This window comes from Nuphar pumila, chromosome 1, assembly GCF_984573655.1.
Source record: "Nuphar pumila chromosome 1, dmNupPumi1.hap1.1, whole genome shotgun sequence".
Taxonomy (NCBI): domain Eukaryota; kingdom Viridiplantae; phylum Streptophyta; class Magnoliopsida; order Nymphaeales; family Nymphaeaceae; genus Nuphar; species Nuphar pumila.
Window position 1 is genome coordinate 11,761,909 of NC_143249.1, and position 27,182 is coordinate 11,789,090.

A 27,182-nucleotide genomic window follows, 5' to 3' on the forward strand; every position below is an offset into this window, starting at 1 on the left:
CGGTTTGATCCTTTCCAGAAAAATGTCAAAAATAGAGGCCAATCATTTTTGAAAAATGCATTTTTGGGGCTAACCGTAATCCAATTTCAGAAAAACAGGTCACGAACGCTATCTACATTCCAAGGTGGATCTAACGGTGGTCGTACCTGAATTTTGCCTATGAATTTAACCCATTTTTTGCTCAAATTTCGCTTGAATTTAAAGGTTAAAAACCAAAAATTTCTCAAATTATACATAGCTCAATTAGGTCTTGTCAATGGTCTATGGGCCACGCCCAAACCCAGCTGACGTCACCTATAAATCAATTATTTTCCCACAATTTTATCAATTTAAATATAATATATAATTAAAAAATTATATTTTTGCCTTTAAAAAATTTTAGGAAAATATGAGATATTACAATAAGAATTTCTCTGTACCAACTATTGCACTATAAATGATTGATGCTCATTGTAATTAGACAATCTTCCTGAGAGCACAAAGTAATTCATTTTTCTCTTCTGACATTTTAATATGTTACTTATGGTTGCATTTCTCATCCATTTTGCTGTTAATGACACATCATGAATTGGTGATGTGATTCAAATGTTTTCTCATTTTACCTGTTTATTGTTCTTTTTCATCAGGCAGCATGATATGAAGTGTATAGTTTTTGTTAGTAGGATCATTTCTGCAAGATTATTGGCTCATATACTTGGAAGATTGAAGTGTGTGTCCTTTTGGAAGTGTGATTTTCTTGTGGGGTTTCACTCGGGACTAAAGTCAATGTCACGAAAAAAGATGAATGGCATTGTTGATAATTTCCGTTCAGGAGAGGTATCTTTCCTTTTTGCACTAAATTTTATTCATTATTTAGCTTTGTTCTGTGTCTCAAATTGTAGGAGACAGAAACGTTAATATTAAAATGTTTTGCCTAATTTGTTAAAAAAATTGTGTTGTAAGATGTTTTTTACCTTTGTGCCTAGAGATTGTGTCAATTCTCAACCATTACCACCATATAGCTAATTCTTAAACTATCAATATCCTGTTCTTTTTTATTAAAACATTTTATCATTGTTTCTCCTACAGTATCAACTGCTACTGGTGTGTTCTGTGCACAACAAAGGATTCTGTGTTTTCAAGACCATAACCTGTTATCTCAGTGGTACTTCAGAATGCAACACATTTTTTAGGTTGATTGTTATATGTAGTTTTTTTTTTGGTGGGTGTGGGGGGTTGGGTGGGTTGGAAAGGAGGTGTGGGAAGAGATAATCAAGCTGGGGTTATGAGGACCTGACCAGTATAAAGAAATAATAAAAAGGGTATTGCAAAATGTCAAGTTTAGGGAACCACTCAGGTGGCTTATCCCTCGATTCCCTCCAGATCCTGTAAATTATGTGAACTGTGACTCCATATACAAAGTACTCTATCAAAACTAAGCATTTGTCGTATGAGACCTGAATCCATGGTGTTTTCAATCCCCCTGCCTTCTATCGCTGCATTGGCATGAGTCATTACATCCTTTCTTGACGTCTCTATGATCACCTTCTGAGTGTTGTCAATCTCCTTCATAAACTCCTCCCACAAAATCCACTCATGGACGCCTTCTTGCATTGGTTTCACGATTCACCCTACTACCCTGAACCATCCATTATGCTTCCTAATAGAGAGGACCTAAATTAGGACCTCTCTGGATAGGGTTGTCATGATGTAGGTAACAACCAATTGTTCGTGTTTCTTCCAAGTGGTATACTTTGGGGTTTTCTCTTAATCCTTCAAGTAGGTTTCTTATCTTTGGTTTTCTTGCAGGTCACATACTCTAAAGACATGGGTCTAGAATTGTCAAGGTTCCCCATTATATCAAAACTTCCAATGTGAGGAAAAAATTGCTTCTTCCAAGTGATGAAATTGAAGGAATAAAGTTTTTCTATGATGACTTGATTGGGGAGAGAAGATGTGAGGTGGCCGAGGAGGAATTAGAAACCATGGCAATGAAGAGGTTACAAAAAGGAGAAAAACAACAAGGAGAATAATACAATCAGATCTATAAACCAAGACAACTTTTTTTTCTGTTGGGAAAAGGGGCTGCAACTGTCTGGAAAATCCAGTTGATTATGTCACATAGACATGGATATGGTTATGGGACACATTGTAGACATGTTTGGTATGCCGTGTAAGTTCTATAAAATCAAGACATAGGGACATTCGTGCAATTTCTCTCTCTCTCTATATATATATTAGTGTGTGCATAGATTATGTGCATTCAAAATTTTTGGTGTAAAACAATAAGGCATGAATGCACCTAATGTCCAAATCTTGAATACCAGTTCTAGATCATTATGAAAAAAAAATGTTAAAGAATAATTTAAGTTAAAAAGTGAAATGTAAGATGATCATTGACAAATTTAAAAGAAAAAATACATAACTGAATACAAAATAAACAATCATGTTCCCCAAAAGAAAAAAAGGAATAAAGTTGACACAGTATTGATTGTGGCAGGTACAAGTTTGAAGGTGTACAACTGTACATAAAGGGTCGTGGTGTGTCCAAGTTCTGACTTCTGTTTACATGGGATATGCATGTCAAGCAGAAGTGTCCATGTGAAATAAACAGCCAATCGCATTAGCAATCGTAGATAAGGTTGCTGTGACTGCTTATGTCTGTGCTTGCATCAGTGCTGATGTCACTCCCCCTCCCCCTTTTAATAGAAGGTGGATCTCCAGGCTGAAGCTTGTATCAGTCGATCATGTACTCTTTCTCTCAAAGGATGAAAGTAAATAGAATAAAGAAAGTTTTTAGGAAAAAGGAAAATATTTAGTGGAAGATTTAGTTCTTTGAAAGTTATTAACAAAAAAAATATAAGAGGAGAAATAATTGATTTGAAAACTTTAAGAGATAACAGGGGACTTACATCTTGCTGTGGCTCTTATACCATATTATGTTTTACTCAACCTCAGTATGCATGCCTTGTAAAAGGAAGGAAACAAGAAGAGAGTGCAGCCAAAGGTGGACATCTAGGCAGTCTAGAAGGCGCCTGGGATGTCCCTTTAGTATCTATGTATAGTGTAATTCCCTCAAAGTACAAAAATACTCTTCACTAATGAAGGGTGACAATCAGCTCTTATAACTTAAATGACAAATATACCCTCTATTAACAATACATATTCTTATAAAAACCATACATATTTCTTTCACCATTATCATCAGATAGTGGTAATTAGCATGCTTCGATTTGATATATTGTAATTTTTGTCCCTGCTTGTGTTGTTTTGTTGGGTATTATATTTTGAGACATAAATCACTAAGTCATTTTGATGATATTTGGAGTTCATTGAACCATTCATTAGGATTTTAATTAAGATCCCTCGCCTCTGTGGGAGCAGGACTTTCTTTTTCTTCATTAGTGCTACTTTATGTATTTGCTTTACTTTCGGGCTTCATGTGTGCTTGTTATATACACATTATTAGGTGAATCTCTTGATTGCAACCAATATTGCTGAAGAAGGCCTTGATATTCAATCTTGCTGCCTCATTATACGCTTTGATTTACCAGCAACAGTTGCCAGCTATATACAGTCGAGAGGCCGTGCTCGCATGCAGGAGTCTGAATATCTGTTTTTGGTAGAGAGGTAATCTCTATTTGTTTAGCTGGCCACAGGATCCATGTGTCTTGATCTCTAATTTAGTTTTCTGTTGTTTAAACTATTAATTTCATTATCTAATCCTAGGAATAATAACCATGAGCTAAATCTGGTCAAAGATTTCATATCTGGCGAAAAACACATGAACAGTGAAATTTTAGACCGAACATCTGATGAGGCTTTTGATGATGTGGAAGATTTGATGTATAATGTTGAAATAACTGGTGCTTCTATTAGTACTGGATGCAGTGTATCTCTGCTGCATCACTATTGTTCAAGACTTCCACGAGATGAGTATGGTTTGAGTTTTATTTCACTTTCGGACATTGGATTGTATTTCTCTCATCTAGACTAAATGGATTATTTTCAGCCTGGACGATTATATTTGTAGCCTCTTTGACTTACTTTTTACAGCTATACACAGATATTCTAATCCTATACCAGAGTTCTTTTACATTGATGATTTGCACGGAGTCTCCTGCCATGTGGTTCTTCCTTCCAATGCCCCCATTCGTCGTGTGGAGGGGCCATCATGTACTTCAAAAGATATAGCTAAAAGAGCTGCATCTCTTCAAGCATGCAGGAAGCTACATGAGTTAGGTTCCCTGACGGACTATCTTTTGCCAAGTCAAAAGGATGTGATGAAAGAAAGCTCGGAAACTCCACATGCTAAGCTTGAAAACTTTAGTGGTACTGTATTGTGTTTCTATGGCTACTTCTCTTTTTGTTCTAATTGATATCTACTCTATGACAATGTCTGGTATGTGTAGATGAGTTCTCCAGGGCAGAACTTCATGAAATGGTAGTACCTGATGCACTTCGAGTGCCTTGGGATGAGTCTGCTTCTCATCTCAATTTTCATTTTTACTATTTGCACTTTGTTCCTGTGCCAAGGGATCGGTGCTACAGAAAATTTGGCCTGTTTTTGGCATTTCCTCTTCCCAAAGAAGCCGAAGTTATGCAAGTTGATCTTCATCTTGCTTATGGTAGAATTGTCAAAACTGAACTTGTCCCATCTGGGATAATTACATTTAGTAAAAGTGAGGTAGGCAATTTCCAGCTAGAATAGAATACTAGTTTACAACTTTAGGTTTATATTTTTTTAATGTGTTTTAAATATTTGTAACATGGGCAGATCATGGATGCTGAAAAATTTCAAGAAATGTGTTTCAAAATCATACTTGACAGGTCAGTGCTTACAGATGACCATGTTGAATTGGGTAAGAAAGATTCACCACACTTGAGCTCATCAACATACTATTTGTTGCTACCTCTTAAGCAAGTTGGTTATACTGATGATCAACTGACTGTTGACTGGAGTACTGTGAAAAATTGTTTATCATCACCTGTTTTTAGCAAAGCAGTGAATACTTTAGAGGCTGAGTCTCCATATGGAGGCAGGGTTTTGCAATTGGCTAATGGCGCTGTAGCTTTAAATGAGATTTTGCCCAGTATGGTACTTGCCCCCCATAATGGACTCTTCTTCTTTATTTGTGATATTTTTGATGGAATGAATGGGAATAGCACATTCAAGGATTCCAAGGCAGCAAGTTATGCTGAATTCTACTTGAAAAAGTAAGTAACAATACTTTGCTGGGTGTTTATGATAAATGCAATTTCTGTTTCATGTCAGTTTGGTTATAAACAATTCTCCTTTTGCTTTGAAATGAATGAATAACACCATTGTCTCATGTAGTACTTATGGTGGTTGTGCTATTTCACCTTTTCTCTTTAAAAATTATTCCAAGTTATTTGTCCTGACTGATTATCATGCACATCGATAATCATGTTCCCTTAGTTTGTATGTGTTAGTGTAACGCCCCAAAATTTCAGACTTGCGAACCTTTCAGAAAACAGGCAAGAGACTAGAAGAAAATCTCTTTCCCTTCAGAGTTTGTTTATGTAATCAGCGGAAGATAATTCTTTTGTTGAATTTAGAAAGGCAAGCTGACAACTTTGGGCACGTTAGCTAAAAGAACCAAAACTCACTACACATGGTACTTGCAAAACACTTGGAAAAGCCACTTTCATTTAAAGAAGTTTCCAAATAGTACAAAATTTGGATATCCAAAGGAAAATCTGTGACAAAACCCAAAAACGTCTAGGACGCGAGTTAAGAGCAGGAAAAGGAAAGCTTGAAACCATCTTGCCATTGCGCCATCGCCCGTGGTATACCTAATCATCACCTGTACCCATAGAATGAGTTAATTTCGCGAAAAACTAGTAGGTGCACAAGCGAGACTACAAGAAACTGAATTAAGAGCATTTAATTCAGCATGCTAAGCAGTTTAAAGCAGATCAGCAGTTAAACAGGTAAGCAGTTCAAAGCAAGTAAGCAGTTCAAAACTCGATTGAACAAAACATGTGTGATTAAACTTTTGTCTTCGCAAAAGTTTATACAGATCCATAAAAAGGGTTTAGCAGAAGACTATAAGAATGCTATCTTCTACTTGATTCGACACGGATGAAGAGACACAATGAGACATTGCTCTAGCTTGTTTTCGTTCCTTGAACGGGGTCTTTATATTTAATCATTATCAGGTCATCGTTTGTCGCTCTCACTACTTCTAACAAACTCCTTGTCCTAAACAACCTTAATTTATTCTCATCTCTCAAGGCCTTACACGGCCAACTGTCACCTGTTATGACTCACTTAAGGCGTCATACTTTCTCAGAAAAACCCACCCTTCCATAGAATGTCCAAAACATGCTCTCAAATCAATAAAGATCTGATTCTCACATCTGGGTTCAACATATAATCATGCTAAAACAGAAAGCCAAATCTATAAATTCATAACTGGCTATTTCAATAAATCTCAGAAGATCATCACAGCTCACCATAACTTTTTATGGTAATCAAAATTCACAAGTTCTACGTCGGATCGCCTGGTCTGAGAAATGTACGACCTCACAAGGAATTACCGCCTTAGATAGTATATCTGGTCTTGGACAATACACTTCCTCACAGGATTTCATCGTCTTGCAGCTATCCGCTATTGGACAATGTACTTCCTCACACAGATTCTATCGCTCTAGCCGATTACCAGATCTTGATCATACATACACTCACAGAGAATCCTTTAGGAACCCGGTCCTCAACAAAAGCCATACAACAACAACAACAACAACAACAACAACTACGCCTTCATCCCAAAACAATTGGGGTCGGTGATATGAACTAAAAAAGAAAATCATTCTGGGTCTCCCACATGAATCCTTCTCCTCCAATCATTTCTATCCAATGCCATGTCCTCGGTGAGGTTCAAAGCATTCATATCCTTTCCTATCACCTCCATCCATGTCTTCCTAGGCCTACCCCGACCTCTTTTAACTAATATATTTTCCCATTTCTCCATCCTTCTAACTGGAGCATCATTAGGCCTTTGCCGAATATGTCCAAACCACCGTAAACGATTCTCTCTCATCTTATTTTCAATGGGTGCAACACCTACCTTCTTTCGTATCTCCTTGTTCCGAATCTTATCTTTTATTGTATTTCCACACATCCATCTCAGCATACGCATCTCAGCTACACTCATTTTTTGGAATATGATGTTTCTTGGCAGCCCAACATTCTGTACCATATAGTAAAGCGGGCCTAATAGTCGTCCTATAAAACTTTTCCTTCAACCGCAATGGCATTCTACGATCGCACAACACTCCAGTTGCACTTTTCCATTTCATCCACCCAACCTTTATCCTATGATTTACATCTCCATCAATTTCTCCATACTTTTGAATGATAGATCCCAAATATTTGAAACAGTCATCCACCGGTATTTCTTGCTCACCAAGCTTCACTACACTCTCATCACTACTTTGTTGCTTACTAAACCGACATTCCATATATTCTGTCTTGCTCTTACTCAACAAAAGCCATATTCAATAAAAATTATTGTGATACACGCATCAAAACAAATGACCGCTCTTAGGGTCGATAGCCACTATTATAATTAACAAGATTAACGTCGGATCACCTAGTCTGGGAAATGTACAACCTCACAAGGAATTACCGCCCTAGATGGTATACCTGGTCTTGGACCATACACTTCCTCACAGGAGTTTGCCGTCCTTGCGGCCACTCGCTCTTGGATAGTGTACATCCTCATAGAGATCTACCACCCTAGCCGGGTCACCTGATCTTGATCATACACACCCTCACAGATAATCCTTTGGAGATCAGGTCCTTAACAGATACCATACTCAGTGATATATGTATCAATACAATCGACTGGTCCGAACAATTGACCGCTCTTGGGGTCAGTAGCCACCAATATGGGCACAAGCATGTATACCAGCAATATGCATCGTATCACTTCACATGGTAAAACAAAATCACAAGATCACACATTCCTCCAATAAGGTTCCATGAACCATGAACATTTATCGCATGCTTTCAACATTTCTTATCACTTGGCATTTCAATCCCATCATACAGAAGCATATTACACCACGCATCGCATCATTGCCACAAAAAACATTGCATTCCTCAAATAGGACCTCAAAGCATGCGAAATCAAAGCATGAGTTCTATACATATGAGAACACAGTCGCATACACATAATATATTATGAATAAACTAAACTTCAACATACGTAACTTCTCCGTAGTTCAATAAATTCACATAGGATTCAAGTTATATGTGCAAATATTCATATCATTGCATCATCATATGCATTCACAATTCTTATCTCAAAGCACATCACATTCGACCTTTCTAGCGTGTAACTCACACACATATCTTCAAGACATTTTAATTAAATATTGATGATACTTATCAATCATGTTATACAGGTATGATATATTCAGATAACAATCATAATGCAATCTTCTGCAATACAACTATGTAGGTGTGACGTGTCATTTACCTGCATAAGCATCATAGTCATAAGAATCTCGGAGACACCAAAATCATACGTAATTTCATCGATAAAGTTTTACTTGACAAAAAATACGTACCCAAAACACACGAAAGTCTTATGACCCATCAACCAGTGTGAACAAACTTTATGTTTCGATATTACTGGACTGCGTGTACATGCAGACAAATCGTAGAAACAACTGAGACTAGTTCGGGCGTTTGTTATTCTATGTATTTTCAATAACCCGAATAGCTAGTTGAGTCCGCTTTTAAGGGGCGGCTTTCAGCCGAGCGAGGATTCCCCAAAGGCAGTTACTTGGCAACAGATGCATCCAACTTCTGCAGAAGTCCATGAGATCTACTACCTAGGATAATGTCTGGTAGTCCCTTCCCCTAACTTCAATGACAGGGGAGGCTGAATCTTTGCCCGTGGGGTGGTTGTTAACAACCTATTCATTGGAGTTTTTGTACCGATCCATCCTTTCCCTTGACAGAAACCAAAGGGCGAATGGGTGCGTTAGGCGTTGCTTAACTAACGACCCATTCTACATGTTGTGGTCTTTCAACCACTCAAGCATCTTGCCTATGAAGGCGATCCTATTTTTATGTGTTTACAGCATTGTGCATTTTGCACTGTTCGAGGTCGTACGACCGTCTCATCCGATCATCGCAGTACTAGCGTGCAGTGCACGACTACAAGTACTCTAGGATGAAAGGGATATAACTCCTCAATAGGAGCCTCAACAGAAGTGTTTCGCAAAGATGTAATGTTTCTCAAACTTTACTTTTGACATTATTTATCTTTTGAAACAACCAACAACTTGTGCCAACATTTGACATGTGATTTTCTAGAATCTCATCCGCTATCGTGGTATCTATATGCCTCGCATGACTCGATACCGGCCTCGATGGACGAGATACGAGTTTCTCAACAGAACCCTTGCTAAGAAGTTCACTCAAGCCTCAATTTGGGGTTACACGAGATATGTCGGATAGACGAACAAAACCAGCCAATCACATCCTTCTAAATACTTTGATTTGGGCAGTCTTTGTTGCTTTTGCGCAACTCCCTAAATTCTCAAGTCTACTTTGCAAGACTACTCACTCGAAAAGTCAGGATCCCTGCTAGGGATCCCTCTCCTTAGACGATGATGTATCGTTAATCCCCTGACTCAACTCTAATCGCAAGAGGGAGAACGGTAAATGCCTCTGGCATCCTCCATGAGGATGCCCTTTATAGAACATGCAATGAACGAAAACTTGAGTGTCATCTCCAATGGCAAGGCAATAACGAAACATTTGCAAAAACAGGAGCCTGAGCGCAAAGCGCGACAACAAATTAAAGACATGACAGAAAGTAAATGACAAGGATCGTGAAATCGCGTCCTTGAGTTTAATGTGTATTCGTATAAATATATATATGCATATATATTTATTTGATTATCCTTTTTAGTTAATTGAACTCAATTCAATTGTCCAAGTCCTCCATGCAATCTTCTCCTACCTTGGGGAGTTGCGAGATTGCTGGCGTCTGTGGGTGTAAGCGATGGACGGCTCGGGTCGCGGGGCGCGAGCGGGATCCGTCGTACGAGCTGCAAAAGCGAGACATCAACATGCTATCTCAATCAGAAAGGTAGAGAGGACAAGGGCGTTGCCGCTGTCCTGACGTGAAAGAAGCAGAGGCAGGGGCAGTATGCTCCCGACGAACCTTATTTACGTGCAAGAAACAGGGGCAGGGGCTGCGAGCCCCTGCTGACCCACTGTCAACAAGAACAGGGAGGCAAGGTGTTGCACCCCTGCCTACCGATTGTTTAGACAGAGGCAGGGGTTGCGCTCTTGCCTGACGAAGGCAAGGAGAGAGGCAGGGGCTTCACCCTTGCCTGTCGGAAAGTACAGAGGCAGGGAGCTTCGCTCCTGCCTGTCAAAAACTGGCGATGCCCTTGCCCTAAAGAAGAGGGTTCAGGGAGGGGGCTCAGTCCCTCCCTTGCCCAAACCAAGGGAGGAAAGGGGTCTCGCCCCCCCCCCCCCAACGAAACAGGAAAGCAGGGAGGGAGCCGGCCCCTTTCCTGCGCAATAAACAAGCAGGGAGGGGCTCGAGCCTCTCTTCGAAACAAACAGAGGCAGGGAGGGTCGAACCCTTCCCTGCGCAATAAAAAAGGAGACAGGGAGGGCTCGACCCTCCCTGTGAAAAAGAAGAGATAGGGCGGGGTCTTGACCCTCTCTGGTGAAAACAAAAGGGCAGACAGGGGCCCCAAAACCCCCTATCAAGACCCTTCTCACAGGTGGCAGGGGTTTTACCCTTGCCGACCTGTCGGCAAAGTGGCAGGGGCTAAAGCCCTTGCCGGACGACCATTCCCTACTGTCAAAGGGAGCAAGGAGGAGGTTGGGCCCCTCCCCTGCTAAAGGTGGTGCAGGGAGGGGGTTTCGACCCCTCCCTTGGCCGCAGGGAGCACAGGGAGGGCTTGACCCGTCCCCTGCCGGAAGGAAACACAGGGAGGGGGCTCGACCCCTCCCCCACCATCAAAGGGAGCAGGGAGGAGGCTTGACCCCTCCCCTGCCGACTCAACGCGAAAGAAAGGGAAGAAGACAGTGCGTACCTGGAGGTTTTCGGAAGAAGCATGCCGGAGGGAGGGTCGCCGGTGGCCGCTACTCGACAGACGCGAGGAGAGTGGGTCGAGGGAGAGAGAAGAGGAGACAAAGGGGTTAGGGTTACCTGGGGCTGCCGGAGGAGGTCGCCGGTGGCGGTGAGGTTGCCAACGCGAAGTGAAAGGGGAGAGAGAGTACAGAGAGAAACGAGAGAGCGAGAGGGGAAAGGGGGTTTCTATTTGAAACCCATCCCCTGCCTCACTATCTTTAGAAGGCATGAGGGAGGCGGTGCCCTCAGGTTGGGTCCCGGTCCGGATCCGACCCGAATCCAAGTTTTTTTTTTCGGGTTTTACAGTTAGTAGATGGAGATTATTTTTGTTCTGTTTTCGAGTTGACTGGGTACACTTTGTCATATAAGTTATATAACAATAATGTAGACGTTGTATGCATTGTTTTGAAATTTAATTAGTAGAAGCTCTAAGGTGGTTTGAGGTGAGAGGTCACTATTCCGCTCCTAGACCCCCTCTCTCTCTGCTGTTCTCTACATACCTGAATCACCTCGTATCCACCCTAACACCTTCTAAGGACTTCTGGAGCGAAAACCTACATGGTTGTGTACATAAACATGATGTATAACTTGAGGAATAACTGTGGCATGTGTGTAATTTCTTGTATTTTTATTATTAGTCGCACTACTTCTGGGAGACATACATATATATTTATATATATACGCATTCATTACTGTCTATTATTTCTTGCATCACATCATTTATAAATAGCATCATGTAATTTTTTTATTCGAATAATGGTATTACTTTGATTAGGACTTTCCTATATAAATAAAATGACTAAGGTGCTGGCCCTCATTATTATGTGTCCACCTGGATTTGCACAAGCCAAGTGTACTGATCCTTATTTTGTTTAAACTTTTAGTAACTTATCATTTGTGTGCTATATTACACTAGGAAATATTTCCTCTTTTAAGAAATGCATCTTTTATTCTGGTTTTCGTACTTTGTTGTTAGCCAACTCTCTTATGTTATTATTTCCTTTTTAAATCAGGTTCAATATTATTTTAAAATATCCAGAGCAGCCACTTTTGAAGGCCAAGCAACTTTTTTCTTTGCACAATTTATTGCACAACCGGTTAGGCAAAAATTCAGGTAAAATTAATGGAAAATCTATGTGCTGATTTTGTATATTTTCTGTTTTCAAGATGATGTTGACGCACATATAAGAACCAGCATGCACACACAGAAAGGTACTTCTTGCCCCATTCGTCTCTCTCTCTAAATAGTGCATGAAATGGACCTTGGTTTTGTTTGTGGGGGTGGGGAAGAAGCTTGGATAAGTTGGTCATCTGGGTAAAGTGGCTGCTGCCGAAAACTGGAAAATGGAGATGAGAACCTCATGTAGTTAGAAGGTGCAGTCCGTGTGAAGAAATCAAGTGGTTTCAAATGTCATCCTATAACCTATATAACATGGTACTTCTGCTAGGCACATGTACAATGTTGTAGCCATGGCATACCCATAAGGATACTGGGTACTTCTGGTTACGTGTCAACCAGGTTTCAAACTTAACTTGATATATTTTATCTATCCTATGACCCAATCAATGTGTAGTCTATGCTTGGCATCAAGTGTCTATGGTTAACTATATATTTGTTGATAATCATTTGTTAGTTAACTGTATATATATATATATATATATATATATATATATATATATATATATATATATATATATATATATAGACATGCTTTAGACTTCTCATTTTTAATTGTCAGCTTATAATTCATATCTAGAGCATTTTGTAAACTGTAGCATAATTGTGCAATTTTGCATGTTTTTATATGCTTTTATATCCACCTATACATATGCATATATGTACAGATATATACATATATACCCATGTACCCATCTTTTTAGAAATTTCTGTTGTAGCTGTACCCATATCTGTGATATATGCTGCACAAATTGGTACCACTTTTCTATGTTTGATGTTGAAAGACCTTTCCTTGTTCCTTCCTAACAAATGTACAAAAACGATGAAATTTCTCTGAACTTGACTCTAAACAGTTGCCCATATCAGAATATGGAAGAGAGCATGATGAACAAATATAAAGAACTTTTGGATAGAGAAGCCAAAATTTGCAAATAAGTACTTGTTAACTTGAATGACAAGGTGCAAAACCTAGAAAAGAAAAAAAGTAAGGACATTCATGAACTTGTAATGGATTTTTACTTTTTATTGAAGGTCATCTGGTTGGTGTTACCAAGATTATGCGTCCTGTCTTCTTGTATACTAAAACTCTTATATGTAAGACCCCTTAAATAGTACTTATTCTTGACAAGTCCACTAAAACCATAGTTGGTAAGTATAATAGATAGTTTGGTCTTCAAAAGCTACAAGTTCATTAAACAGATCTTGGATGTACAAGTGTTAAAATTTCTTATATATAACCTTTTCTTGAACAAAATATCGGTCCAGCTCTACATGATTCATCTTGACAGGTTGCACGGTATCAGTAGAAATCGACAATCTTATTGTCACAAAATAATAGGGGCATGTTTGCAATGTCTTGTAATTCTTTGATTCTCTTAGCTTCTTGTGATTACAAATCTCACAACTCTTTCTCAAATTTAGTGAAACATGATAAAGCACAAGTTGTGTAACGACCCCAAACTGACCCTCGAAAATTTTACAGATTTTTTTTAAATGAATAAATAATTTTAAAACATTGCGGAAAGATATCTCAGGGATCCGGGGCACGTTACAGATTTAATATACACAACCCAACAATCATTCTACACATAAAATAAATCAAATAACGAATTTAATAAAATAATTCCTATTTAGGGTTTAACATGTTCTCCCAAAACAAAAACTCTCAACTTTGTCAGAATCTGGGCCACCATATCATAACAGTCGCTCCCTTCAGCAAGCCGGTCCTTTTATCACTGAGCCACAGTACTTGAAAAAGGTTTTTAAAAACAGGGTAAGAACCGAAGTTTCATACGAGACCCTTTCGAAATCCAACAGTAAGAAAATTAACATAAATCAAATCAAACATAAGTTTAAGAGGGCTCTACAAATATTTCATTCAGAACAGGCTTGCAATATAAGCAGTTCAATTCAAACAACCAACAATCGTATGCTAAATTAAACATTTAGGGGTACATGAATAAATGCTACATGCATGAATGACTTTTTAACTTTAATTATCAATATTGTTTTTACATGCATGTTCTTACTTAATGCACAAAGTTAAATTCTCACTTATATAAAACTCGCAAATACTAAAAAATATGCCAAATTCTTGAGGTTCAAGGCAATTCCCAGTAATCCTTTAACACACAATTTGTATTTTATTGTCTAGGGGTTGTACACATGTTCTTCGACTAAGATCAAGGATCAACACCATCAATCGGAATATTAGGAACCAACATCTAATGCTGGGACGACAAGAAAATCAACATCCATTGACGCCACTTTTTTGGTATACTAATAACAGTAGTTGAGTCTAACAAAACCACCCCCAGACATGTATATTCAATTCTAATGGTAGACAACATAATCAGCAAAAAAAAAACAGTTTTGACATGTATAAAAAAACATCAAAACCAGTTTTGATATGCATATCAGCATCAAAACCAGAATGTAAAACGTGAATTTAGATTGATGACAGTCGGACAAAAAAAGAATAAGTCCAATAACAGTCCACCGTATGGTTTAACAAATGTGATTAGTAGTCAGAAAAATAAGTTTAATAACAGTCCACTATATGGTTTAATTTTATATAGTGAAATCAAGTTGATGACAGTCGGCTAGAAAATAAAGTTAGTTCAATAACAATTTTGATATACATAACACCCAAACATGTTTACGGCTATTACAAGATTTAAATCTGATCAGCATAATAGCAAGAAATAGATTTAATGGCAGTCGGCCAGAAAATAAAAAGTCCAATAATAGTTTGACAACTTCTTAAAAAGGGATTTACAACAGCAAACATGTTGACATCCAACACTGTTTTGATGCTAATCCAAGTGACAACATCAAAATAGTGTTGATGTCAAACACCATACCCCAAAGTTGTGTATGAAAATAAGTCTTCAGATCTTCTGTTTGATCACAACCAACCCAAAACAGCAATCGGCTGGGCAAAGTATTTTCAGTAAGAACAACTACATGCAGAAATAAATAAACAATATTGTTACATATGTCAATATTCTCTTTGAACATGAATAATAAAAACAGGCCTATGCCAAAATCGGCTGGGCCAAAAATAAATAAATAAATAAATAAATAAATATATATATATATATATATATATATATATATATATATATATATATATATATATATATATACAGCATAGAGAGAGAACTAGATGCAAAAAATTAGCATTATGTGTGTATACTCAAGAACACTTTATGTTAAATCCATAAAATCGTTGGTATGGTTATATCAACCAAAGATATACAAAATCATGAATCAAAACATAGGTTTAAACCTGTTTTTATAAATCAGATTTGATTTTTTCCCTTGAAAATATTACATGAATCGGATTTAAACCCGTTTTTCCCTGTTCGAATCTAGAGAGGAACCCGTACCTTATTCTAGAAGTGAAAATAGACCAGAAAAATCATCGGATGTTAGACATGGGAGGTGGATCTTCCTCCTTTCCTCTTTTTCTTCTTCTTCTTCTTTCTCTCTTTCCTTCTCTTTTTTGTTTGTTTCTTTTTTTCTTTCTCTCTCTCCCATGAGTTCAACTCTCACCCTCTCTCTCTAGAAACACATGTTTCTAGAGAGGGGAAAAACAACCCCCTTTATCATCATGTTATCTAGAATTTTATTTTTCTTATTTTTTTTATCTAAAAGACTCCTCTAGAGGGTGATGCCCCTCTAGAGGTCTTTATCCCATAGAGGGTAGAGTTCTACCAAACCACTCTCCATTGTCCTCTCATTATCTTTTTTTTTTTTATTTAATTCATTTTATTAAGGATTTATCTAGAGGGTGACACCCCCTCTTATAACGAGCCCAACTTATACCCGTGAAAAAGTGGTAATTTTTTTTAAACAATTGCGGAAACATTCCCGGAGACCCGGGGCCTTTACAATTGTAATACAACCAAACCACAAGGGATCTTATATTACCATCACCCAAAACAAACCAAGTTTATTAATTGAATTCATATAGTCTAGATGACATGTGCAAAAGAATATAAATAAAGCAAAAACATATAGTCACGCAGTCCCAAGAAAAGTTTGTCAAGTAGTCGTGTAGTCCTCGTAGCTCCTCGCAAAAGCAAGTTCCTTCATTGAGCCTCAGAGACTGTAAAACCAGTGTTGTGAAAAGCGTTGAGGCGTAGCGAGGCGCTCCACCAAAATCTGAGGCGAGGCGTAAGCCTCGAGGCGCAAAGCGTAAGCCTCAATTTTTTTTTTTAAACTTAAAAAAAACTATAAAAATTATCTAAAATTATAAATAAATAAGAAATGCTTTATTGATGAAGCGCCGACCAACACGAAATAAAAAAATCTCAAATAAATACGAAAAAATATGAGATTAACATGTAAAAGTAACATTAATGCAACAACTTGATCTATATAAGTATCTAATTGCATAAATATGAGCATTCATTCAATAAAAAACTAACATTAACAACAAAATGCATATTAGCACTAACAACATCATGTTATAATTAAAAAATGCATGTTAACATTAACAACCAAATGTTAATGTATTTGTCCAGAATTCTTCAAAATGAGAGTGTTAACATTCACAATTACAACTGAAAGACCCAAAAAACATATAAATGACCAATAGCTCTATGATATGAATTAGGGCCTAGGCTCTTGTTGTGTCTCGTCATCATCAATATTTAAGTCTTCAATATCATCATCTGAAGAATCCATATAAATAGGTTCTTCTTCATCTTCATTCTCTGACTCTTCATCATCTACACTTTCTTCATCCACGTCCTCAATTACTTCTTTTGCTTTTCTTTTTTCTTCAATAAAAAATCATGTATTAAATATTTATGTTATGTAATTAAAAAAATACATTTATATTCATAGCTAGGTAAAAGGAATATAACTTTACCTCGATCTCTTGAAGACATGTCTTGCCTAGAACCACTTTGTGAAACATGAGGTGAAGTGACTTTTTCAATAGACACATGCTCAATGGCATTTATGTCGAAGTTCGGATCCAACCATGAATCCTCCAACCAATTGAGATCACTTGGCAACACTGGATCTTCCTTCTCCACAATCCACTTATCGTCTGAGTCTATATGATCTAGACATATAGGGTCTTTGGTAGCCCTCCTCTTCATATTTCTCTCTCTTAATTTCATATTGGACATTACAAAAACCAATGCATTCATCTTCTCTTGTTCAAGTCTATTCCTTCGTTTTGTATGCACCTATAATTTCAAATCATTGATAATCAAATATAAGATAATTAAACTAATAAAAATGTATTTCAAAAATAAAATACAAAGTCACAAACCAATGAAAAAGTACTCCAATTCCTCTCATAGCTCGATGCAATGCATGTCAAACTTAAAATTCGAATTGCAAAATTCATCAACTTAGGATTTTTGTGCCCAAATGAACTCCACCAATCAGCTGCATTCAAATAAAATAATAAAAAATTGATAAAAACATTAAGAATGTCATAATTAACAAAAACATAAAAAAATATTGACAAATAACAACATAATTGCAACCTTACCAGGACTTTTTAATTTTCTTGTTGTAAGAGCTGCCTCTCTGCCAAACAAGCCCTTTGCCTTTTTAAATGCATCGATTTGTGTTATAATTTTCAACCGAATATTTGCATCAGTAACTAATTTTTCAATACAATCATAAAAGCCACTCATAACTTCTCCATCAGGGTTGAAGTTGTCAGCATAATGAAAATGTGGATTTAAATAATAGGCAGCTGCATGCAAAGGCTTATGAAGTTGCAAGTCCCATCGTCTATCAATGATATCCCAAATAGGTTTATATTTTCTTTCGACATTGTCAAGGTTTGAAGCAATTTCCTCCCCCGCTCTATCCATTGCCTCATATAAAAATCTCATAGGAGGTTCGTCTGCATCAACGAGTCGCAACACTTTCACGAGAGATAGTGTAGCTTTAATTGCATATGATACGACAACCCAAAACTTATGATTATTAAGAACAATATAAGAAATGTTCTTAGCATATGATTTCTTATAGTAATTAGATGTTCTAAACTTTGAAGATAAGAACATCGACTTTAACACTTTCTTATAACATCCAATACTATGAAGTGTAAGATATGTTGTGGCAAAACGAGTGACGGCTGGACGCAGAAGTTCTTTCTTCTTTGTGAATTTTCTCATTAAATTTAATACCCATGCATGACTATAAATGTATCTTGTAATTTTTTTTGCCTTTTCCACTGTATCTTTAAAAATTGATATCTTTCCAATATCTTCTAACATAAGATCTAAGCAGTGCGCTGCACATGGTGTCCAAAAATATATTTTTTCTGCTGTTAACATATTTTCAGCTGCCACATAATTTGGTACATTATCTGTAATGAATTGCACCACATTACTTTCACCAACTTCTTTAACAACTTCTTCAAACAACTTATACAAATTTGCACCAGTTTTTTTCATGTCGCTGATGTCAACAAACTTCAAAAATACTGACCCAAATGAGCTGTTCACAAGAAAATTAATTAAGTTTCTTCCTTTTCTATCTGTTCAACCATCTACCATAATACTGCAACCAACATTTGGCCATTCTTTTTTGAACTCTTTCAAAATTTTATGAGTACAATCTACCTCGTCCTTCAAAATCCATGTTTTGATCTCATGATAAGAAGGCAGTTTGAACCCTCGCCCATGTCCTACGAGTTTGGGATCTTTAGTGGGATTTGAAACTTTAACTCCATGATCCCATCCCACATATTTTCCCATTATTTAACTGCAAAAATACATATAACAAAATATATATTAACATCATGCATTCTGCTGACCACATTACATGAAAACAAATGCAAAAAATGTAAACCACATTCAAAACTTGTCATGTTTAGTCAGATTTTTAAAGAAATAAACTTAACAAATAAACTGCATATTCACATTAAGTACCATGGAAAGGGGACTTCAAAGCCCAACATGTTCATGTTGCTGCACATTTAAGAACTTCAATGCATCGATTGCATGATAAAACAAACTCCCTTAATCCATAATAGGAGATGTAAAAATGTAAACATACTGCTATTAGATAGAATGTTGATTTGATGAAATGTGAACAGGATGGGTAAGGAAAGAACTTTAATTGGCCTGCAAAAAGTGGGTGTTTCTTGAACCCATGGTTGCATTAGGACATACTGTTGAGGATGTTGTTCTGTTGTAAAAATCACAAAACCTCAGAAAACACAAAGAAAGATTAACAAAAGAAAACTGACAACGGAATCATGGAGAAGGATAACTCATACGAAGCGACGACCATGAAATGCCATTCACAGAACCACTATAAAAGAACTAAGACGTTGCAATATGCGTCAAATAGAATTAAAATATTGTAATTGAGAAATATTAATCCATAACAGCAACTAATATCGGTAAGGCTTATCATAAGTTAAAAGGGCCTCAGTTACTGCATAGAAAAGATAAATAAATCAACCAAAAATTTCTTGATGTATTAAATGAACTTTCTATTCACATTTCGCCAATATATACATATAATTCTACAACATTACAGGAATATGATAAAATGAAATATCTTCTGCCCACGAGAAGCGACCTCAATAGAAAGACAGGGGGTAGCCCTCTGGCGGCGACAGGGGGCTCCGCCCCCTGTCGGTCGACCAAGAGAGAAAAGTAGGGGCTCCGCCCCCCTGTCGGTCGACCAAGAGAGAAAAGCAGAGGGGGGACCCCTTGCCCACAAGAAGCGACGACAGGGGGGCACCGCCTTCCTGTTGGTCGACCCCAATAGAAAGACAGGGGGTAGCCCCCTGGCGACGACAGGGGGCTCCACCCCCCTGTCGGTCGACCAAGAGAGAAAAGCAGGGGCTCTGCCCCCTTGTCGGTCGACCAAGAGAGAAAAGCAAAGGGGGGGGGGACCCCTGCCCACGAGAAGCGACGACAGGGGGGCATCGCCCCCCTGTTGGTCGACCCCAATACAAAGACAGGGGGCTCCGCCCCCCTGTCGGTCGACCAAGAGACGAAAGTAGAGGGGGGAACCCCCTGCCCACGAGAGGCGCTGACAGGGGGCACTGCCCCCTGTCGGTCGATCCCAAAAGAAAGGCAGGGGCCCTACCGAGGAGAGGCGACGACAGGGGGCTCCGCCCCTCTATCGATCGACCAAGAAAGAAAAGCAGAGGAGGGGGTAACCCCCTGCCGACGAGAGGCGACGACAGGGGGCTCTCCCCCCTGTCGGTCGACCCCTCACTGAGAAGAAGTAAAGAAGAGGGCTTACCTGGCGGCGGAGACTTCGACGTCACCGGAAAACGCAGAGAAACAGAGGTCGCCAGAACGGACGACGGTGGCAGTGAGTCGCTGGCCCCCTCGCAACAGAGAAAAGAAGACGGTGGTAGTCGGCGGGTCGTCGACGCCTTTTCAGCAGAGGAAAGAAGAAGGTGGAAGAGGCGATGACCGGCGGCGGGTGGTGGCCGGCGATGGCGGGTGACGAGAGGGGACAGAGTGGAGAGAGAAGGTTTGAGAGGGGACGGAGTCGATGCCTTTTTTAAAGACACAGGTTCTCTCAAACCTTCAAGCATACGGGTCCGGGTCGGACTCGGGTCCGGGCCCATCCGATTTTCTAATGCGCGCCTCATGGTGAGGCGCGCCTCGCCTCAAGGCGTACGCCTTAAGGCGCATGAGGCGTACGCCTTGAGGGTTTTACACTTTTTAAGTGCGCCTCAAGGCGAAAAGACCCTCACCTGGAGGCGAGGCACGCTTTTTGCGCCTTGAGGCGCGTTTTTAATAACACTGGTAAAAACACAAAAGTAGGGGTTCCAAAATCCAAAGATCCTGCGTACCGGTCCCTCTAATGAATCAAACAAGTAAAAATAACACAAATAAGATTCATGCAACATGTTAGAGAGATGCAATTATGACAAATTCACAATTCAAATAATCATTCAAGCCATATGGAACAATTGCTAAATAATAGAGAACAATTATTATCAATAGAGAACATCAATTAAGCAATAAAGACATTTTTCATGCAATACAGAGCAAATATCATGCAATCACCAATACATCATAAGTAGGAACAAGTAATTATGTATGATCTAATGCATAACATGAAAATATGCATGATGTCAATGCACATGCATGAATAAATTATTATCTTTTATCAGAGTTTTCTTTTATATGTATGTCCTTGTTAAATGCACACAAACTTTAGTTCCTTTTTTGATTACTGCTGTCCGCGGATACTCAAAACGGGTAAAATTTTTCGAGGTCAAGTGGGTCCCCAGTTGTAGCTTAACACACAATTTTTATTTTATTATTGGGTTTCACACTCAGCCTTCGAACGATATCAGGAATCAACATTATCCATCGAAACATTAGAAATTAACATATAATGTCAGAATATTATGAAAATCAACATCTACTAATGTCACTTTTCTTGGTATACCAAAACAACAACCGTGTCTTCACACCACCCCCAGGCAAAGTGGCGGAATTCTCACTAAAACCGTGGTCTGGAGAAGAACCTCCATATCGAGTTTAGGGGCACAACAACGCACATGGAGTCTTAGTATCCTCACGGTTCCCCAAAACCACAATGTTCAGGATTCTCATACTATAGAAGGGACATCGAGGAAACGTAGATTATACTGTTTTTTTCTTTTATCTTGTTATTAATTCAACTTCTTTAATTTTTCGTTCAACGTGCATAATTAATAACACAGGTTCATAAATCAACATGCGAAGCTCTTCACGAGATCACAACCCATGGTAACATAAAATAGTGCAATTAGTACAATAATATCAAATATGCTTTTTGCTATGCATAAACAATTAAACAATGAGCAACATATGCTCAAGGCTCACACGTCCCATGATGACCCATTTTGATTATCGATGCATCCATATGCAAAAGAATCATAAAGAACATGCAACTTATGCATTCATTTCACATGCTTTGTCAATGCACAATCACATATGCAAATTCAGAGATGTGCATGAACAACAATATTCATATGCATGTGTTCACAAAATCATGCCACTTAGATGCTTTCATTCAAGAATAATCTCAAGTAAACAGTGTGCACACTCATGCCATTATGCACATGTCAAAACACATCCATTTAATGTATGCACATGCACAAGAAAGCAACCTTGCATTAACACTTTGATTCAGCATGGTATATCAAGTTTAAGCATGTGATCATTTTATTCTTTTGCATGCGAAAAGCCAAGTGTAATACAAATAGCATATTCTGGAAATTTGCATCCCTAACTGAATTCAAATCAAGCTTCACGATATCAACTTTAAATATGAATGTATAATTTAAAATTATATTTTTGACTTTAAAAATGATGGAAAAATTATGAGATATTACATTAATTCTGTGATGTACCCCGGGTCCTTGGGAAGTTTTCCGCAAATGCTTTAAAAAAAGATTTCCACTATTTTCGTGGGTCAGTTGGGGCCGTTACAAAGGTCCTATTTGGATGATAGTTATGAAAATTTGCTTCGATAAAACTTTTGTAAATACGATGTATGTACTGAGAAACAAATTTTTATAAATAAATATTCTAGAGTTTCCTGTGTTGACTGGAGCATGCTTTAATATAACTTGTTTCTTGTGTTGACTGGAACATCTATATCTTTTGCACTCATCATCGTAATCAATCAAGTGGCAAATTTGTTCTCTAGGAGAGAATTTATCAAGTGAGAGCATTCAAAGAAAAAAGTGTAACTGAGATGTTTATCAAGCAACATGGAATAAGGTGACTGTATTCATTCAAAATGCTAGTACCTAGTATTTTATCTAAAGATTCATCATTTTCTTTTATTTAAAGATCATAAAAAGGGATCATCTTTAGCTATATTGCAATGTTTTGTTTGTGCTGTACTATTTAGAATCAGATGCTCTTGGAGAAGTCATCTCATGCAAAATGCTATTACCATGAAAAATTAGGTGAAGACTGGTTCCATATTCACTTTGCCCAATGAAGTATCACGAATGTTCATTATGTTCCTGGATATATTCCATTAGAGAATGAAAAGTTGTCCATACTCTTAACCAACCCTAGACTAAAAGGATATTGACAAATATAAAAAAGACTACAATGTATTAGTGGGTGGAAAAGACAAAATACCATATTGTAACAAACTAAAGTGCATAGTATACAGTCACTTTTTTATACGCTTCCCCTCAAACTCAAGATGGTGTGAAAGGAACCATCATGAGTTTGGAAAGCAGCATGCAAAAACAAAGAGTGGTTGTACTTTGGCGAGAAAGACAGCCAGCTGAACAGAAGATAATATATATGATAACAAAAAAAATGTCGAGAAGCCTTGGACATAAAAAAATGGAGTGCCTAGAAGTGTCCAAGTGAAAATGTCAGTGTTGGTGTTGTGAAGTGCCAGACACGAATACTATGAGCTGCCAGGAGTACCCAGCTAACATAGGTTTTTATGAAAATTTCAGATCAAAGAACTTGGATACTAATGTCATTGGCTATTATAGAAATATAACTCAACGGCCATGTTGTTTCTTTGCTTTTATTTTATCAACCAACTATTGACCCTTTATACTGCAAGATCCTTCTTCATAGGTGCTATGTTGTCTGTTATTCAATTTTTATTGATTATGATTAGGTGGCTGCTGTTATGCATTTTATTTGCCTTTGTAACATTGGTATTAATCACAGTTGTTCAGCTTCTGAAATATAGAAGTTGTTAGACTAGTAAATATTGCATCCTTACATTGTATTGGTTGAGACTTGAGAGAGGCACATTAAATGTTCTCATTAATGTTTAGCTATGCAGTCATGTATCTACTGTTCTGAGAAATTGTTGATATGGGGAAATATCCTTTTTTCTTCAGAAAAGGCTGTTGACTTGCATACTAACTAGTTTTCTTTTCCATTAGAAGCAAGCGAGCGTGAGGAACACTTTGTGGAGTTACCCCCAGAACTTTGCATCTTGAAGATAAAAGGCTTCCCTAGGGACATTGGAAGTTCACTCTCACTTTTGCCTTCTTTAATGCATCGCCTGGAAAGTTTGCTAGTTGCAGTTGAGCTCAAGGAGTTGTTATCAAGTTCATTTTCTGAAGGATCCCAAATTACAGCTAATCGTGTAAGGCCTCTGTAATATATCTGCCAATAGTAACAGAAATAGATTATTTCAATTAATTTATAAATTCATCAAAACAGATTATTTAAATTAATTTATATTCAAATTTAATCAGCCATGGAAGTTAAGAGGAAGAAGAAGCAACAAGAGAGGGATTGTAACTTAGAAGACAAAATTGATTGACCTCTAACCTCCTGAGAAAACACAAAAGTACCCCCGATAGATAATCTTATATACAATTGAATAGGGTAGCACCAAAACTAGAAATACATACTATGATAAATTCTTTGTGAACACATCTGCAATTTGCTCTCTCGAGCTCATATGCATCAAAGCTATGGTCCCATCCTCATAAGCCTTCTCTGTAAAGTGACAATCAATCTCGATATGCTTATTCCTTTCATGAAATTCTGGATTTTTAGCAATATGAATGACACTCATGTTGTCAAAGTATAAGGAGATTATCCCGGAAACTGTAATACCAAGATCTTTCAAAAGCCATCTTATCCATACCTTTGTTGTTGTGGCAAGAATCACTAGTATTCGAGCTCTCATTGCCATTGCCTCTATTAAAAAATGGTCTAATTTTCAATTAGTTGTTAAGAATGCCTTTTTAAATGGAGAACTTGGTAAGAAAGTTTACATGGAACCCCTCCAGGGGTTAGTTTAAATAGATTTTTTTTAAAACTTAAAAAGGCCTTGTATGGTCTTAAACAAGCTCTTAAGGCTTGATATGATAAATTTAGTAATGTTTTGATTAATTTAGTATTTATATCTTTTTATACTGACACTACCCTCTTTGTCAAGAAAACATGTACTATAATTGTGATTCTTATTCTATATGTTGATGATATGATCATCACAGGAAATGACAAAGAAGGTGTCAATGAAATTAAATCAATTTTAAAGAAAACTTTTGATATGTCTGACTTGGGTTTTTTGAGATACTTTTTAGGAATTGAGGTTGCCTACTTTCCCAAAGGATATATTCTCTCTCAAATGAAATTAGCTGCTGACATATGTGCTAGGTTAGGAGTTTCAGTTGAAAAGAAGGTGGAGACTCCAGAAGTCATAAATGCAAAATTAAAACTCGAAGATGGCGTATTGCTTGAAGATCCTACTCCATATCGTCAATTGATTGGATCTCTCACTTATCTCTTCATCACCCGACCTGATATCGCTCATGGTGTTCATGCAGCAAGTCAGTTTCAACATGCACCCTACCACAGTGCACATGACGACATTTATGAGGATTGCGTGATACATTAAAAACAATATTTCAAAAGAACTTTTTTTATCCTCCTTATCATCTTTAGATTTAACTGCTTATATTGATGTTGACTGGGGTGGTAACCCAAATGATACAATCTCAACTACTGGTTTTTGTATTTGTTAGAAGATTCGTTGATCTCTTGGAGATATAAGAAACAACAAAAAGTATTTTTATCCTCAACTGAAGCCGAATATCGTGCAATGAGTACGACAACAATGGAGCTTGTTGTTAAATTATGTAATCAAACTTGTAATTTCGCATATATATTTTATATATATAAGGTAATACATATACATATATATAATATATGTATATGTATTTACCAATTATATATATAAAATATATATATTCCTAGTAAGGGTAGTTTAGGAATTTTACACATTCTTTTTCAAGAATATGTTTTTGTAATTATTTTCTTTTTTCTTTTTCTTTATTCTTTTTTATTTTTCGCATTTAATGCTTGTACTAGCATTGGGAGGGGCCCAACCCACTAGTCGTTGGACCCCTCCAACGGTCACATTTGTGACCGTTGGAGGGGCTCCAACGACTATGTGGAGCCCCTCCCAAGGCCTCCTCCAGCCCTATATATATATGGGCAGCTCCTCTTGTATTTTCTCAAGGGATTTGGGATTATAGCCCAACCTCTTTAGTGTTTATGAAACTTATGGTGCAAGTGCACATTTGTGATTCGGTGTGTTGTGCTTGTTGTGCACAAGTGTTCTTGGGTGTGTATGTTCACACATTTATTCTTAAGGTTGTTGCGTTATCGACTAAAGTATCTTGTTGAAGATACTTTCACATGGTATCAGAGCCTCGTTGAAGAAGAAGAATTACGATTCGCCTCCTCTTGCATTCCTCGAAAAGCGTGCCTTCAAGTTTTTTGAAATCAAAGGGGATCACCTTCTTCGAGCAATATTTTAGGCTCCTCTCTTGTCAAGAAAGACGCGAAAAGTAATTAAGGTACGTACTATCCCTTGCATTCTTTCCTCTCTAATGGGCGAAAAAGACTCCCATTTCTCCCTTGGGTTTAAGCTTAATGGCTCAAACTATCATGTTTGGGCCGGTAATATGGAAGCTCATATTAAAGGAAAGGGGCTTTGGGGTTACGTTCATGGATCCATACCGGAACCGGAACCCAAAATTGCCATTATTGAAGGAGCGGATATTAAGATCTTTGAAGGGGATGAAAGACAAAAGGCTCTTGAAGAGTATTCTAAGAAACATGATGATTGGGAAATGAAGAACTTCAAGATCTTATCTTGGATATTTTCATCCGTTGAGACCAAGATAAACGCCAATATCATCAAATTTAAAAGGGCCTCCGAAGCTTGGGTATATCTTGAGAAAATGTACACCTCAAGAGATCTATCCCACAAGTACTTTTTCCAAAAGAGGGCTTTGACTCTCCAACAAAATGACATGACCATTCGGGAGTACTTTGCCGAATTATCCTTCATTTGGGACGAGCTTGCCATCCTTGAACCTAAATGGAGTGGTGAGGCAATCGAATTAAGGCACAAACAACTTG

General features: G+C 37.8%; 1 protein-coding gene and 1 long non-coding RNA gene across 5 annotated transcripts in view; one reads left to right on the plus strand and one right to left on the minus strand.

The window, feature by feature from the left end:
- The window catches only part of DCL4 (dicer-like 4), a 179,954-nt gene that overhangs the window by 113,839 nt on the left and 38,933 nt on the right, over nt 1-27,182 (plus strand). For 3 of the 4 annotated variants that reach the window (XM_090011173.1, XM_090011255.1, XM_090011408.1), the window contains exons 11-18: nt 627-816; nt 3,449-3,609; nt 3,709-3,915; nt 4,046-4,311; nt 4,392-4,666; nt 4,757-5,196; nt 12,131-12,231; nt 24,179-24,384. In XM_090011173.1, the coding sequence (XP_089867299.1) occupies nt 627-816; nt 3,449-3,609; nt 3,709-3,915; nt 4,046-4,311; nt 4,392-4,666; nt 4,757-5,196; nt 12,131-12,231; nt 24,179-24,384 (1,846 nt within the window). The remainder of the gene's footprint in view (nt 1-626; nt 817-3,448; nt 3,610-3,708; nt 3,916-4,045; nt 4,312-4,391; nt 4,667-4,756; nt 5,197-12,130; nt 12,232-24,178; nt 24,385-27,182) is intronic. The other variant, XM_090011331.1, reaches the window with a different exon arrangement.
- LOC149847972 (uncharacterized) lies at nt 16,691-17,699 on the minus strand. Its single transcript, XR_016432798.1, has 2 exons — nt 17,177-17,699; nt 16,691-17,077 (listed from the first exon to the last, which is right to left on the minus strand). It is a non-coding gene; the product is annotated as an uncharacterized LOC149847972 (long non-coding RNA).